General features: G+C 45.5%; 1 protein-coding gene across 1 annotated transcript in view; it reads right to left on the minus strand.

The window, feature by feature from the left end:
• PANX1 (pannexin 1) overlaps window positions 1–16734 on the minus strand; it is a 38268-nt gene that overhangs the window by 13862 nt on the left and 7672 nt on the right. The window contains exon 2 of the mRNA XM_024731277.1: window positions 53–192. Coding sequence (XP_024587045.1) covers window positions 53–192 — 140 coding nt within the window. The remainder of the gene's footprint in view (window positions 1–52; window positions 193–16734) is intronic.

The following is a 16734-nucleotide window of genomic DNA, read 5'->3' on the forward strand; positions in this document are numbered from 1 at the left end:
AGTTCCCGCATCTATAAAGCAAACAGGTGAGATTTGCAATGTCCCCAGTTACCTTATGCAGACACAATGGAAGGTTTCCAGAGTCACCCTGCAAGGAGTCCTTCTGCTGGACGGCTGCCCAGCAATAAGAGTCCACGAAGGAGGCCTGACGCCACGAGAAAGAACTGGGCGAGAAGCAGCTTATTTGGGTACCTAAGAAGGAAAAACAGATTGTTCCAAGTAAATGAAAGTGCAGGTGTCTGGACCCCTCCTGCCCCACCCGTAATCCCTCCCTCCCTGCCTCAGACTTTCAGGTGTTTGTTAAGTCACCAAACACCACTACAGGAGCGAGGCCAGCACCAAAACCAAACCCCCCAAGTCTGCAGTAAAGCTGAATATTTGCGAGCTTTCTGGCCAACACTGGTCATGACAGCAGCTTGGGCTCAGGTGGGGAAAAACCCTTGAAAGAAGTGAAACCATCATAAAGGAAAAGTGCAAAGGAAACACGCTGAGTTGGTTTAATTTGGGGTGAGGATTGAGAGAAAGGAGAGGGTTATAGGGCGGGGAGTAGGAAGCGAGGAGGAGAGTCAATGCAGAAAATTGCACCAGAAAAGGAGTCCTTTTTAGAGCAAAGAAACAAAGGACATTCAGCCTGAGGACGAGAAGGCTGATGGAACATTTGGTAATACACCACTGGACGGCAAATCGACCGTTTTTCAACTCCTCTAAGAAAAAAGAAGGCACGGGCCCAAACTGCAGTCCAAGTGGTTTCCACTCAGAAGGCAGATGCTCCAAACTGCAAGCCTGCAGGCAGGGAGATGGGCGTGGGATGGGAAACCAGGAGCGCTGGGTCCCCACTCGAGGCTCTGCCGTTAACTTGCTCTTCTGGGAAGGAGCTCTGGACCTCGGTTTTCTCCTCTGCAAACTGAGAACTACATCGCTCCGCAAAGGCTACCGTTACTACCTGGAAGATTCTTCATGCCCCTGAGTGCCTCCCGACTCACATGGGTCACCGTGGAAAACAGGCCAGTAGGACTTTCAGGGTGCAGGGCTGAAGCCGTGTCTCCCCTCCTTGCCAGCAGGCAGAGGGCCTGGTGCTGAGCCTGTCCTGAGCCCAGCCCCACTCCCCTGCCCCATCAAGCAGGTACAGGAACATGTGTCCCTTCCAGGCACAGGGACCAGTTGCTGGGGGACAGCTGACACACTCTTCCACAGCCTGCACAGCGGGGGAGTGCCAAGTGCCTGGGCTCTGATGTTAGCTGCATCTGAACCTAACTCTGACCCTCACAGCCGGGTGACCTCAGGTCACTTACTTACAAAGCCAGGGATCTCCAAATGGGGATGACGTTAACGTCTAGATTCTGAGTAGTGTTACCTGGTTCCCGGCAGTTGTACACGGCACATCCTTCTGTACCAAGTGGCAGGCAGATTCTGTTACAGCTTCAAAGATGGAGGAGGGGGTGCCCACCATTCTCCCTCCCACCCTGCAGAGAGGACAGGACAGTAGGAAGACACTGAGCTGGACTTCCCTGGTCCCTTTATGAGGGACATAAAAAGCCTCAAAGGGTTGCCCTCCTCTGGTGAGGGGTCGGCCTTTATACTTGTGACAGGAGAGGGTGGTGATGGGTATGTTGTCTGGAGAGTAGATTCTTGTGGTGAAGGGGGTGCAACAGGCCAGGCTCTGAGTACCCCCTCTTCTTCATCAGGTGCCTTTATGCCCACAGACGTCAAGAAGGGACTTCTCAGATAGAGCCCTTGGAGATGACTGTGAAAAGTCACACACTTTCTGAAAGCATCCTCTAATAGGGTAACTTCTTGCCAACCAGGAATGGTTTAAATATGAGTTGGGGGTGGGAAAGACATTTAAGGTCCCTTCCAACTCTTATCCCATTAAACTTGAGTTCTTACGTTTTATAAAAAATAGAGCAATCGGGATAGCACAGGACCCCGGGGCCAGCCTCACTCTGCTGTTGCATCAGTATTCCTCTGTTAAATGCTTCTAATGAGGTCCAGACACCAAGGCTTACTGGGCATAAAACAGCAGATACTGTAAGAAGGACAGACAGGCCCCAGGTTATAGATGGATGGTTTCTGGCAAGATGCTTGCTTAGCAGGATCTGTCCAAACACATTCTCCTGAAAAGGGACAATGCTGTTAGGATTTCATGGAAACCCGTCTGGCCTGTAGTCCTCGTGCATGTAGCCAGCATCTAGTAACCTTCTTTCCATAGGAAAAGTGCTTCAAGTTGTCCTGGGACGTCAGGGGCCTCCCCCAGGGCAGTGATGGAAACTGTTGGAGCATAAATAACTCAACTTTTTCACACCAAAGCTTTTGCAAACGAAGAAGAAAGGAAATTTAACAGAGTCTACAGACAGAGGTTGAGCACACGTTGAGCTCCTAAGTAAATATTCTTCATCTGGAATGGAAGATGAGAAGAAAAGGCAACCAATATTCACAGGACACCACGCCACCTTTAAATCATTACATTACCTCATTTAAACCTCACAACCAAATCGAGGGAGGGGAATAGACAGATAGATAGGTCTTATCTTCATTTTACCCTGGAGGAAACCGAAGCTCACAGTAATTCAGCAATCCCTCATCCGAGGAAGTCAGTGGTAGCATCAGAATTTGAATGTGTATCTAACTCTCAGTCTCTTAAAATGCTCCTCTCTGGACCAGTCACTCCAACAAGGCCGAGCTGGAGGAGGTCCCGGGAGCCTGGTGGAGCAGGGTGGTTTGAACACTCGGTTACTCCAACTAACCAGCACGGGCAGAGCTTCCTAGCAAGGGTCAAGGTCAAATCTGAGAAAAGGAGCAGATCAAGCCCCGGGTATTGGATATTCCCAGGCCAGAAACGGGAAACAAAGGAAGTCAAGAACCAGGCAGGGGCAGGAGTAAAGGGAGGGACCTGTAGGAGGTCCAAGCGGGAGGGTGCAGGGACCTGCCCGAGCTGGGCTGTGCAGCCCTACACCTTCCCCCAGGGCCTGACAGCCTAGCCCGGCCTAAAAGCACATGTCAGGAGGCTCAGCTGCAGCCGTGCGGCTAGGATGTTCGGGACCTGGACCATCGTGATTCATCTCCAGATGTTAACTCCACATCCTTTATCTCATTTACTCTTCAAAATGATATTGGGGGGTGATGATTCTGTAACGGATAAAAATGTCGAAATTACTATGTTGCGAACCAGGGCCTAGCACGGTGTTGTAGGTCAATTGTACTTCACAAACAAACAAGCTCATAGAAAAAGAGATCAGATTTGTGGTTACCAGAGGTGGAAGATGGGGGCGGGGCGGGGGAACTGAATGAAGGCTGTCAAATGTACAAACTTCCGGTTATAAGGTAAATAAGTGTTAGGGACGTAACGTGCCCCATGACACATATAAGGACCACTGCTGTACGTTCTATATGAAAGTGGTGAAGAGAGCCAATCCTAAGAGTTCTCACCACAAAGAAAAATTGTTTTTCCTTTTGTTTTGTATCTGTATGAGACAACGGGTGTTCGCTAAACTTACTGCGGTGATCATTTCAGGACGCATGTAAGTCAGATCATTGCCCTGAGCACCTTAAACTTATACAGTGCTGTCTGTTAATGACACCTCAGTAAAACTGGAAGAAAAAAACCAATAATTTTGGGAGGCAAACAGGTGTTTTATATATTTTCCTAGCAGTCTTCCAGTAAGGAGAGCTTCCGGTCTCCTTCGTCCACCTTTTTAAACTGTTGCCAGATCATTCACCCTCAAGCTCAGTTCTGATCTTGACACTCCCCTGGCTCAACATTCTTTCATTGGTTCCCCGTCACCCAGAAGACAAATCCAAACCGATGCTCCAGTCCAACCCAATTATTGCTGTGGCTTGCACAGGCCCCATCTGCTCCTAAATCTGTGCCTTTCCTCACATCAATCCCTCTGCCCGGGGGGCCCTCTCTCCAATACTTGTTAAAGTCAATGCCCCTCCATGTCCACCTCCATGGCCCATCCTTCAAAGCCCAGCTCAGATATCACCCTCTGCATGAAACTGTCCCCACTCAACTCCCAGAGCCCTTTAAAGCCATCACAGACAGAGAATCACCTTCAACCATGTTGTACAGACATGCACGTCTTATCTCCTCTAGTAATATCTCAACGCTTGACTAGCAGAGTGAACATACACACACACACACACACACTCTCTCTCTCTCTCTCTCTCTCTCTCTCTCTCTCTCTCTCTCTCTTTTCCTCCCTACCTCCTTCCTTCCTCTTTCCCTCCCTCCGTCCCTCCTTCCCTCCCTCTCAACTTCATAGAGCACCCTGTATCAAATAAATAACACCTGTCTGAGTGCTTTGAACGTTCCCAAGTACTATGATAAATAGTATCTCAACTAAGAGTCAAGTCTCCCTGTCAGATACCACTATCCCAGCTGAGGAAACAGAGTCCCTAATCCACAGTGATCCTCCAGCCTGGGTCCCATGCCCTTTCCACTCCGCTCTGCCGCACGTTGGCTGAATGAGGGCACTCTGGTTTCTAGGGAGTAGCTTTAAGTGAGATCTGCATTGCCTTTCACAACTGTACAGAAACCAAGAAATAAGTTTTGGCTTTACACCAAGAACAATACCACTGCTTCTGTCCAGCTGAGAGTGCAGACAGAGCTGTGGGCTTTCCATATGTGTCTGGCCGGATAGAACGAAAGATCATGGGCAGGAAACACATGCTCCGGGGGCTCCGTGGCAGCAGCTGCAACATCTGCTAACAAGTGACCCACGTCACAGACATCCCTCCACCCACTCTCCGGGCCCCGGTCTGGAGCCCAGGGCGCGGGTCACCCCTTCTCCTAAGTGTCAGCCCAGCTAAAACCTGTTCCTGTACCACAGACGCAGCTGGTGGAGAACCAGAGGGTAACACAGCCTGAGGGGAGATAGGACGGGAGCCAGGGAGGTGGGCCAGCCCAGCAGCTTCTCCGTGGCACCAACACTAGCTAGTGCAAGGCTAGTGCAAGGCTCTCTGTTCCTGGTCCAACCCATCCAGAGGGGCTTTGGCCTTGTTTTGCTGTCCCTCTTTTTTGGATAAGCTTTCTTTTCATTCTTCTCATTATTATCACCCAGTTGGTTAGGAGGGCCCACATCTGAAGGGCTGTGAGTTCTGAGCCAGCCCCTAGCATCTTCTGACAAACATATGCATCCTCCCTCCCCGGGTGTTGTGTGGGAATAAGTTATCTGCGTTGCTTCTGCATTTAAATGCTACATGCAACTGTCAGGGTAGTGCAGGAATCAGGCTTCCTGAGAAGTTAATGCAACTCACCAAAATCGCAAGTTTAACAACACACCAATAGAAAGATCTAGTTAACTGCCTGGGAGGACATTAGAGGAATTTTCAAACAGAAGAGATTCTAACCTGGTAACCAGCACAGTGAAGAGAGTGAAGGGGCAGCAGAAGCAAGAAAAAGGAACCACCCCTTGTTGTGTACTCTGACCCCATTTTAAAATGGGGAAAGTGAGGATTTCGTGACTAGTGCGTTATAGAGATGGGGTATCAACCCAGGTTTCCATCTTAAACCTTCCCAACACGAGGAAGAGGAGGCAAGAAGCACAGGTTATTGAAGAAAGTTGGGTCAGAGAAGGTCGAAAGAGAAGGAGAGAGACAGGATAAGTTTCTCTGAACAAAACAGTAAGTCCTGGGCTTGCTGTTTCTGGGAGGCAGAAAGGGAACACAGCAGTCATTACTATCGATAGAATATTTTAAAAGTTTGCAAAATGTTTTTATTTTGCAAAACTAAAACTCAGTTCTATTTCACTTTAATGTAAATGATACACACACACACCATTCACACACATATATACACATACCCGGGGGATCCAGGTAGGTCATAATACAACCTATGAAGCACTGAATTTGAAAGTTCTTGCTATATTTTAAGGTTACCAAAAAAGTTGAAAACAACTGTATTATAAACTCTCAAGTTCAATGGGAATAATCACATAGAAAGGGACCCTGATCGTGTGGTAGAGAAAGAGATGGGTAGTGGTCAGCGCTTAAAAATAAACATGAAATAGTAACAAGAACTCATAAGGATGAAACAGGCCTGAATCTGTTTCAAGCACCTTCGACACCAACATAAGACCAAATGAAGTCTGTCCCAAAGGATGGCTTCTTGCCATATACTCAGAGAGCCCAACCCTGATAAAATAGAGTAAAATTCCAAGAATCTCAGGACTACTTCTCTCTCTAAAAAAGAAACAAATTCCTCCCCTCTCACCTCTCCAGGCGACTTCAAACCAACCTCTAGCGTCAAACACAAGCAAATAAATAAAGTCCCAAATGGTCCATTCTTGCCTTCACTTTTGCTTTGCGGGAACTGACCCCACGGCACAGGTGTTTTAAACCAGTGTGAAAATATATAAGTACTCTCTGTAGCCCAAACTGAAAAAACTGAATTGGAATGATAGTTTTCTTTTCCTTTAAACCAAGTTGATTCACCAGTTCTCTTTTTTCCCACAGCTAAGCCTGGCTTTTAAAGACAACCCAACCAGAGCTAATATCTGCTCCTTGATAAAATGGGCATAATCTAGTTTTATCTTCTAAATGAGACCCAAGAAGTCCCCAGATACTTCACTACCCATCCCAAACAATAAACTGTTTGGCATTTCTGCATTAGTAGTTTTCTGCTTTAGACAAAGGCCCATCAGTACACAATGCTCTCACGTATGGAGGGGAGTAACAGCCCGGACCACATGGTCCAGGATTTGTGACTACAGGGCAGAAAGCCAAGGGAACATACAGTCAAGGTGGCGAGCCTCCGATGGAAACTGCAGGGCTCCTTTAATTCAGTCAAGAATGATGGCGTAAACAATATAATATTACACAGCCTGCTAAGTGCAAGAGCGGAAGTGAAAAGGGAGCTAGACAGGGACCGCAGCTTGAAGGAACCACGAGGCCAGCACTATACCCAGAAGAACAGACTAGACAACTAAGCAGCGGTTTGAAGTGTCGCTTTCCTGAGGTGGAGAATCCAGTCCCTTGGTACATGCAGAACGTCTAGACCACACAAAGGAAGAACTTGCATTAACCCAATGTAAAACCTGACAACTGTCCAGTGAATAAAGTTTCAATGACCTGGGTACCAGGGAAAAAAGATATGACAACTTAATGTTCTAGTAAAGATGCAAAAAAAAGTACTCATTGTATTTAAATATTATTTTTTTTTAATTTTCATCATCTGAGATTAACTAGTTCAAACATACAGAAAATTACAGAAAATAATATAACAGGTACCTAGGGGTTTAAAACAATATTGACAGTTTGCTTTGTTTACCTCATCTCTTTTTTAAAATTAAACATTTTATTTTGAATTATTTTCAGACCTATAGAAAAGTTACAAGAATATTACAACGATATTCAGCTATAAAAAAGAAGGAAATCCTGCAATTTGTGTCAACATGGATGGACCTTGAGGGCACTATGTTTAGTGAAATAAATTAGACAGAGAAAGACAAATAGTTCTGATCTTATTTATATGTTTTATCTAATAGAACTGAACTCACTGAGACAGAAAACAGATTGGTAGTTGACAGAGGCCGGGCATGGTGGGGTGAGGGAAATGGGTAAAGGTGGTCAAAAGGTAAAAACTTCCAGTTATAAGATATATAAATTCTGGGATGTAACGTCAGCACAGTGCCTATAGTTAACCATACCGTATGGTATATTTGAAAGCTAAGCAAGTAGATCTTTAAAGTTCTCATCGTAAGAAAAAAAATATAACTATTTGAGGTGATGATATTAATGAAATTTACTGTGGTGATCATTTCACAATAGATACATATATCAATTCATTATGTCGTACACCTTAAACTTATGCAATGTTATGTGTCAATTACAGCTCAATAAAACTGGAAAAAATAAATGTGTAAACATACAAAATAGAGCATCACCATAAAAAATAATTTTACAATGAAATACCACATTGTCAACATTCTGCCACACATCCTCCTTTTATACACATGTATGTATAATATATACCTTTTTTCTGAACCACTTGCAGAGGTTATGACCCTTTCCTCTCAAAGTGTGTATCTTCTAAATTAAGATATTCTCTTACATAACCCAGTCCAATTACCAAATTAAAAGCAGCAACAAAAAAACGAAAACACTACTGCTATCTATATTCAGATTTCACGAACTATCCTTTACGGCAATTTTTTTCCCCCTCTACTCAGGATCCAATCCCACACCACACACAGTGCATTCAGATGTCATATCTCTCTAGTTGCTTTATCCTGGGAGGGTTCCACAACCCTTCTCTGTCATTCAAGACCCTAACGTGTGAAGAGCACTGGCCCTCTGTTTTGTGCGACACCCCTTCATTTGTGTTTGTTCATTGTTTCTCCATACTCTGATCTAGATTCTGCATCATTGGCAGGGATCCCAATAAGGGAAGGGTTGTTGGTCATCCACAGGACACCCCCAGAGGCCCCTGACAACAGTTTCCCCCATGACAGGTAATGTCACCTATGATGGTCACTTGGTTAAGGTGCCTTCTGCCAGGGCTCTGCTGTAAAAGTGCCTTTTTCCCTTGAGAAATAAGTGGTCTATGGGGAGACGACCCTCCTAGACTGTAAGTATTCTGTTCCCCAACAAGCTTTCATCCAGTGGTGAATCAAATACTTCAACTGTGGTTGCAAAGTGAAGATTTTCCAACTTTATTCTTCCCTCTACATTTATTAGCTGGCATTTTACTACAAAAAGGAACTTCACCTTCCCCACATTTTTTTCTTTTTTAGCATAAACATGGACTCGGGTAGTCTTTTGTTTTTCAATATTTTATAATCCGTTACTTTTATTTATTTTGATGCTTAAATTGTTTCAAACTAGCTCCTGTACCTAACATGTTCCCTTTGGTTTTGAGCACTTCCATACTTCCTGGCACAAAATGTTCTGGGCTTATCTTGTACTTTCCCTGCCCCAGCCCTATAATTGGCCATTTCTCCAATGAACCTTCAGTTCCTTTACTCGGTAATAATAAAAAAAAAATTTAATAAATTTATTTATTTAATTTTTGGCTGCACTGGGTCCTCATTGTTGCGCGCGGGCTTTCTCTAGTTGTGGCGAGTGGGGGGGCTACTCTTCGTTGCAGCGTACAGGCTTCTCATGCGGTGGCTTCTCTTGTTGCGGAGCACGGGCTCTAGGCTCGCCGGCTTCAGTAGTTGCAGCATGCAGGCTCAGTAGTTGTGGCTCATAGGCTCTAGAGCGCAGGCTCAGTAGTTGTGGTGCATGGGCTTAGCTGCTCCGCAGCATGTGGGATCTTCCCGGACCAGGGCTCGAACCCGTGTCCCATGTCCCCTGCATTGGCAGGCGGATTCTTAACCACTGCGCCACCAGGGAAGTCCCGGTAATAAAATTTTAAAACGAAGATTTGGACGCTAGCTGTGCTCACTGCTACTGAGATGTCATTGCTCCCAGGCCCTTTCAACAGACACAGATAGGAAATCTATTTGTGTGTGTCTGTGTGTGTGTGTGAGTTTATGATGAGACTTCTAATTCCAATCCAACACCACTGGGATCTTCCTTGTCTTCCCTCATTCCATGTTTGTATCCTTCTTTCATTTAGACCCTTAGTTCCCAAATACATCAACATAGTTACTCATTGGCTCAATCCTAAAAATTCACACAAAATAATTTCAGAACTTTTAGGGACTTCCTTGGTGGCACAGTCATTAGGAATCCGCCTGCCAATGCAGGGGACACAGGTTCGATCTCTGGTCCGGGAAGATCCCACATGCTGCAGAGCAACTAAGCCTGTGCACCAGGACTACTGAGCCCGCACGCCGCAACTACTGAAGCCCACACGCTCTGGGCCCCATGTGCTGCAACTACTAAAGCCTGCGCACCTAGAGCCTGTGCTCCACAACAAGAGAAGCTACCGCAAGGAGAAGCCTGTGCACCCAACGAAGAGTAGCACCCCCCGCTGTAACTAGAGAAAGCCCGCACGCAGCAACGAAGACCCAATGCAGCCAAAAATATAAATAAATAATAATTTCAGAATTTTTAAAGCAAAGACATCTTCTGGTATTCATTTTAAAAGGTTCACTCTGGATGCTATGTCAAAAACTGGCCATTCAGGGTCAAGAACCGAAGTAGAGACCAGTCAGGAATCTATTGCGATAGTCCAAGTGACATAAAAAAGAATGAAATAATGCCATTTGCAGCGACATGGATGGACCTAGAGATTGTCATACTGAGTGAAGTAAGTCAGACAGAGAAAGACAAATATGATACCGCTTATATGTGGACTCTAAAAACATTTATAAAACAGAAGTAGAGTCACAGATGTAGAAAACAAATTTATGGTTACCAAGGGGGAAGGGGGGGAGGGATAAACTGGGAGATTGGGACTGACATATACACACTACTATATATCAAACAGATAACTAATAAGAACCTACTGTATAGTACAGGGAACTCTACTCAATACTCTGTAATGACCTATATGGGAAAAGAATCTAAAAAAGAGAGTATATATGTATATGCATAGCTGAGTCACTTTGCTGTACAGCAGAAACTAACACAACATTGTAAATCAACTATACTCTAATAAGAATTAATTTAAAAATAATAACGATAACACAAATAAAAAAAAAATAGTCCAGATGAGAGAGAGTATGAAGAAATAGTCACAGCACACGTCTGCCCGAAGTCTCTTCCATCACCTCTAGGTCCTAGCCTGGTCCAGGGCAAAGGTTTTGCTTCTATAAAATGAAGATTAACACAAAAGGTAGATGAAAGGTAAAAAGGGAAATTAATACAAACATCTCTGCTATAATACAATTTGTGTATTTTAAAAAAAAAAGTAGTATTCTGCAAAATCACTAAAATAACAGAGCTATGGAGTATATAGGATTGAGGCAGATCACTCCAAGTCTCTGCAGATTTTGTACCTAGAGCACTAATCAAATAGCAACCATCCTGATTAAAAACACAGTGGTGTAGGGCTTCCCTGGTGGCGCAGTGGTTGGGAGCCCGCCTGCCGATGCAGGGGACGCGGGTTCGTGCCCCGGTCCGGGAAGATCCCACATGCCGCGGAGTGGCTGGGCCCGTAAGCCGTGGCCGCTGAGCCTGCGCGTCCGGAGCCTGTGCTCCGCCACGGGAGAGGCCACAACAGTGAGAGGCCCGCGTACCGCAAAAAACCAAAAACAACAAAAAACACAGTAGTGTGATGGAGGGTGTGTAAGAAAGGCTGCTGAGTTCTGCACCCAAGGAAAAAAGTGAAACACAAAGACCAGACAGAACCGCCTGATAGCACCTCCAGAACAGGGCATTTGACCAGTGTGCAGCCAAGAGGAAGAGCATGGGGTTAATGGGCATCACGTGCGCCATATTCCTCTGAAGCTTGCTTCATCCAGATCTTCTTCCTTGGTGGCACAAATCACTCACATGCTGAAAAAACGTATATGAACCAATGTGACTCACACATGCTACTGGTATTCCCCATACGCTAATCACATATAAGCTACTGTCCATCACAGAACCACCAAGAACAGATGTCATTTACTAAATACTACGAGTAGACAGGAATTAGATGCTCTCACTCAATCGAATAAAAGAACCTGTGAACTAGTTATCATTTAGCATCATTTGTCAGATGCGGAAACAGAGGCTCAGAGGGGTTAAGCAACTTCCAGAGGCAGACAGCTAATACTTGGTGTAGGTTCCATACAATCCCAAGCGTGTGGCCCTCCTCTTTCCCCAATATGATGACACCCTGAGAACAAGTGACCAGGGGAAAGAGAAGGTGGAGGCGGGGCAGAGTGGAGAAGGACAGGCGCTGTGGACAGCAAGGCCAGCCAGTAACACAAGCAGAGCAGGAAAGGGCCAGAGACCTAATTTGTGCGAAACAACATGGAAGTCCAGTTAGGAGTGGGGAAGGGATTTTAGCCTAAAGGGAAAAAATTAGGTACATCTATAAGAAGAGGTTCTAGAATCTCTATTTCCTGAATATTGCTTTAAGATCCCATTATATCCAACAGTTATTAAGTTTTCTCTTTTACTTGCTAGTAAGTTACTTAACCTCTCTGAACCTAATATTTCTTGTTTGCAAAACCTCATAGAATTCCTATAAAGATTAATGAAATATCTACCACAGTGCAAGCAGATAGTAAGAACTCAGTAAATGGTAGCTGTTTTTATTTCTATGCATCGGGAGCACCATGGTAAGCTCTGGAGATACAAAGATATACGGTTCCTTTGTCACATCCTGTATTATTTTCTTCAGTGCACTTATAATTATTTGAATTTCACTGTTCTTACTGGTTTACCTGTTTGTCTTATCTTCTATAAATCTTGAACATACGCATTGTGAAAGCCGGCCTTGGATAATCGGGATTTGAGATTTAACTGGGCCCCAGCCTGAAACTAGACCCAACTTTGTTAAGTCCTTTTGTATCACCTCTCCCTCAAAGTTGCCTTTTAAGAGCTAGATCTTGTAGTTCCTGCAACAAAGAAATCCTGTTGTGTGGCAGAAGGCCTTGAGTGTCTAAATTTGGTATTTAATGCCACAGAGCCATTGTGCCAGCAGCATACCAAAACAAGCCAAGGACCTTGCTCTCCTCAAGGGCTGTTCCTTTTGTTTCTCTTATGGTACAACAGAGCACAGCTGTTCTCCCGAAGGCATGCAGACCTCGATGGCGTTGCGCTCCAGCCAAGAAGCATTTATTGGGCATGATACTATGGGGGATTCAAAGACAAAGAAAGCGTGGTCCCTGTCCTCCAAGAGCTTGCAGTGCAGGAGGAGGCCAAGAATATGAACCACTAATGGTAACAAACAGAAAAATTGCATAAGGTAATGGCTGAGCCATGGCAGACTTTCATACTTGAAGGGAGGAGAGGAGAAAACCCAGGCTGGGAAAGAGCATGAGAAAGGCTCGGAGTCTTTAAAGTTCACCGCATGTTATGAAGGGGAGCACAGCACGGTGCCTGGAACAGAGTCCAGCTGGGAATCAGATAAAGGACGTCCTGGGATGACATGCTGCAGTCTAGACTTGATGCTATGATAATGGCAAGGAGGTCTGGCAGGACGGGTGGAGGGACTGTGTTTTAATACCCTTAGGGCTGCAATTCATGCACCCATGGTCCTGATGCCCTGCTGAGGCTGCAGTGTTGGCCATGATTCTAACAGAGAAGGCACCCTCCCCAGCAAGAAAGCCAGGAGTGGGGAAGATGGTCCCGAGAGTGGGGAGGATGATCCCGTGGCAGCAGGGCCGAGACTCAGAACAAACTAGTAGCTTCTGTGCTGGGTACAAGCTCGTTCTGCTTTCAGTGCACTGTTCCTCATGCACAGGACAGGGAGAGGGCAGAGGACACAGCAGTGCCCGAGAATTCAGGCTTCAGAATCAAAGCTACAGTCCAGCTCTGCTCTGTGTGCCCTTGAGCACGTTATCTGGCCTCTATTGGCCTCAGTTCCTCATCTGTCAGAGTCATACAGTACTGGGGCGTGTTTAGCAGCTAACCTTTACTGTAAGGTTACTATGTCCCAGATATGGTTCTAGGGCTCACGTGTGTTAATGCATTTAATTCTCACCACCCTGTGAGATAGGTTTTACTATTACCCCATTTATTGGTGAGGAAACTGGGGCAGAGAGAAATTATGGAACTTGCCCAATGTGTCACAGTGTATGTGTGGTGCACCAGGAATGGAACCCAGGCAGTCTGTCTCCAAACTCACATCTTAACCAATATTCCACAGTCTCCCCAGAATTAAAATATACACCTGTTTTGAAGAATTTCTGCTGGGAAAAATATCATGCTAGAAGGACCTAGCACACAGGCAGCGTCAATATATGGTGGCTTCATGTGATAAAGGACTGTTATTAAATATATACAAAGAATTCCTTGGATATAGAAGATGCGGTGTATATATACATAATAGAATATTACTCAGCCATAGAAAAGAATGAAATAATGTCATTTGTAGCAACATGGATGGACCTAGAGATTACCATACTAAGTGAAGTAAGTCAGACAGAGCAAGACAAGTTTCATATAATATCACTTACATGTGAAATCTAAAAAAATGATACAAATGAACTTATCTATAAAACAGAAACAGACTCATACACAGAGAAAACAAACTTATGGTTACCAAAGGGGAGCACGGTGGGGTGGGGGGCAGGATGAATTAGGAGTTTGGGATTAGCACATACAAACTACTATATATATAATAGATAAACAACAAGGTCCTCCTGTATATTCAATATCTTGTAGTAAATTATAATGGAAAAGAATCTGAAAAAGAATATATATATCGCTGAATCACTTTGCTGTGCACCAGAAACTAACACGACATTGTAAATCAACTATACCTCAAATAAAAAATACATGTACAAAAAATTCTTAAAACTCAACAATAAGAAGCAAACAACTCAAAACATGGGCCAAAGATCTTAACAGACACCTCACCCAAGAAGGTATGCAGATAGAAAATAAGCACATGGAACAACAAGATACCAGTACACACCTGTTAGAAGGGCCAAAATCTGGAACACAGACAACACCAAGTGCTGGCAAGGATGTGGAGCAATAGGAACTTTCATTAACTGCTGGTCAGACTGCAAAGTAGTACAGCCACTTTGGAAGACAGTTTGGTAGCTTCTTACAAAACTGAGCATACTTTTACAGCAAACGTGCTCCTTGGTATTTACCCAAAGGACCTGAAAACTCATGTCCACACAAAAACCTGCCCATGGATGTTTATTACAGCTTGGGTCGTAACTGCCAAAACTTGGAAGCAACCAAAGACGTCCTTTAGTAGGTGAATGGAAAAATAAACTGTGGTATATCCAGACAATGGAATATTATTCAGTGTTAAAAAGAAACAGCTACCAAGCCATGAAAAGACATGGAGGAATCTTAAATGCATGTTACTAAGTGAAAGAAGCCACTCTGAAAAGGCTACGTACTGCATGATTCCAACTGTATGAAATTGTAGAAAAGGCAAAACTATAGAGACTGTAAAAAAGCCAGTGGTTGCCAAGGGTTATACAGGTGAGGGTTGAATAGGTAGAGCACGGAGAATTTTGAGGGCAGTGAAAATACTCCATATGATACCATAATGATGGATAATTATACACTTTTCCAAACCCACAGAACGTACGACTCTGGTGGGGAATGTTGATGACAGAGAAGGCTTTGCATGTGTGGGAGCAGGGTAGTCTTAATGAAAACGTACGCGTGTGTGCGCACGTACACACAGCAGCTATTAGCATCGCTCCTACGGACAGCAGGGGAAGGAAGGCATTCGAAGCAACTGCCTAAGTGCAGAGGGGAGAGGCAACATTTCCCTCTGGACACCAACCCCTCTGGCTGGTCACCTGCAGGGCCCCGGCCAGGCCCTTCCAGAGCTGCAGCTTCTACCAGGCCCTCAGCGGACAGGGCTTCCTGCTGTGCCAGGCGATGAGAGCCGGCTGCTGGGGTCTACCCTGGACCAGACTTCCGCATGGACCCGGCCCACCCCTGCCACAGGCACAGCCTTCCTGACAGTCCACTGCTCCAGGCCGGGCTTCCACGAGACCGTGGAGCCCCAGAGCAGAACCGCTGAATGCGGCCAGCTTGGGGCCTTCCCAAATCAGCTCCAACATCCCAGGACAACGGGGAGGTATCGGGTGTTCCCGCAGAGCTCCCAGCAATGGCTCCCGATAAACTTTTATAAACTATCTGCCCCATACAAAGCACCGTGGTGGGGCCTCCCTGGTGGCGCAGTGGTTGAGAGTCTGCCTGCCGATGCAGGGGACGCGGGTTCGTGCCCCGGTCCGGGAGGATCCCACATGCCGCAGTGCGGCTGGGCCCGTGAGCCATGGCCGCTGGGCCTGCGTGTCCGGAGCCTGTGCTCCGCAACGGGAACCAAGATACATATAACAGTCCCCGTCCTCCAAGTGCACAGAGTTAGTAAGCCTTAACTTAACCGTGACAGCCCCTAACTAGTGTCTCCACATCTCCATTCCCATCTCCACAAAGTATCTGGGGTGAGATTTTCAAATGTGTATCTGATTATGTCATTTATAACTAAAAGCCCTCCGACTGCTCTGGATAAACCCTAAAATCCAAATTCCCATGAGGCCCTCGACGATCGGATCCTTGCCCAGCTCTCGAATCTATACCACTCACCCTTTCCCCCTGCTCGGCAGGCCCCAGTAACACTGACCCTTTTCCATTCTCCAAGAAATCATGTCTGTCACTTCCTCAGAAAGCCATCTCAATGCCCCCGACTGGGCGAAGCTCCTGCAATGGCACTTGTCTCAAAGCACTTATCACAGCCAGAACTCTGTAATTATTGGGGAGCTGTCTCCCCTGCCAGGCTGCAAGCTCCCAGACAATGTCTGTCTCCTTCACTGATAGATCCTAGAACACAGAGCAGTGCTCGGTGAATAAGTGACATGAATGAGGATGTGAATGAACGGACACAAAAGGTAAGAAAGAATAATTACAGTAAGGCGAGGCATGAACCACTGCCAGAATCAGAAAGGTACTGGAGTGCACATAATAACTAATTTTAATCCAACGTCCTCATGTTACAAAGGATGAAACTGAGTCAAGGTGAGACGCCTTCCGGTCACATACGCTCCACACAGCTGTTCCTTTCTGGTAAGCAAGAAGTGCCGGAAGAGTGTTCCTTCAATTCTCCAAAGTGCATCATTTTTCTGTTCTGGAATTCACTTCAAGGTGTGCAAAACAGAAACACGGAGAACATAAGGGCTTAGAATGTTTATAGAGACTCAAAAGGAATAAAGCCTT

This window comes from Neophocaena asiaeorientalis, unplaced genomic scaffold (assembly GCF_003031525.2).
Source record: "Neophocaena asiaeorientalis asiaeorientalis breed wild unplaced genomic scaffold, Neophocaena_asiaeorientalis_V1.1 scaffold143, whole genome shotgun sequence".
Taxonomy (NCBI): Eukaryota; Metazoa; Chordata; class Mammalia; order Artiodactyla; family Phocoenidae; genus Neophocaena; species Neophocaena asiaeorientalis.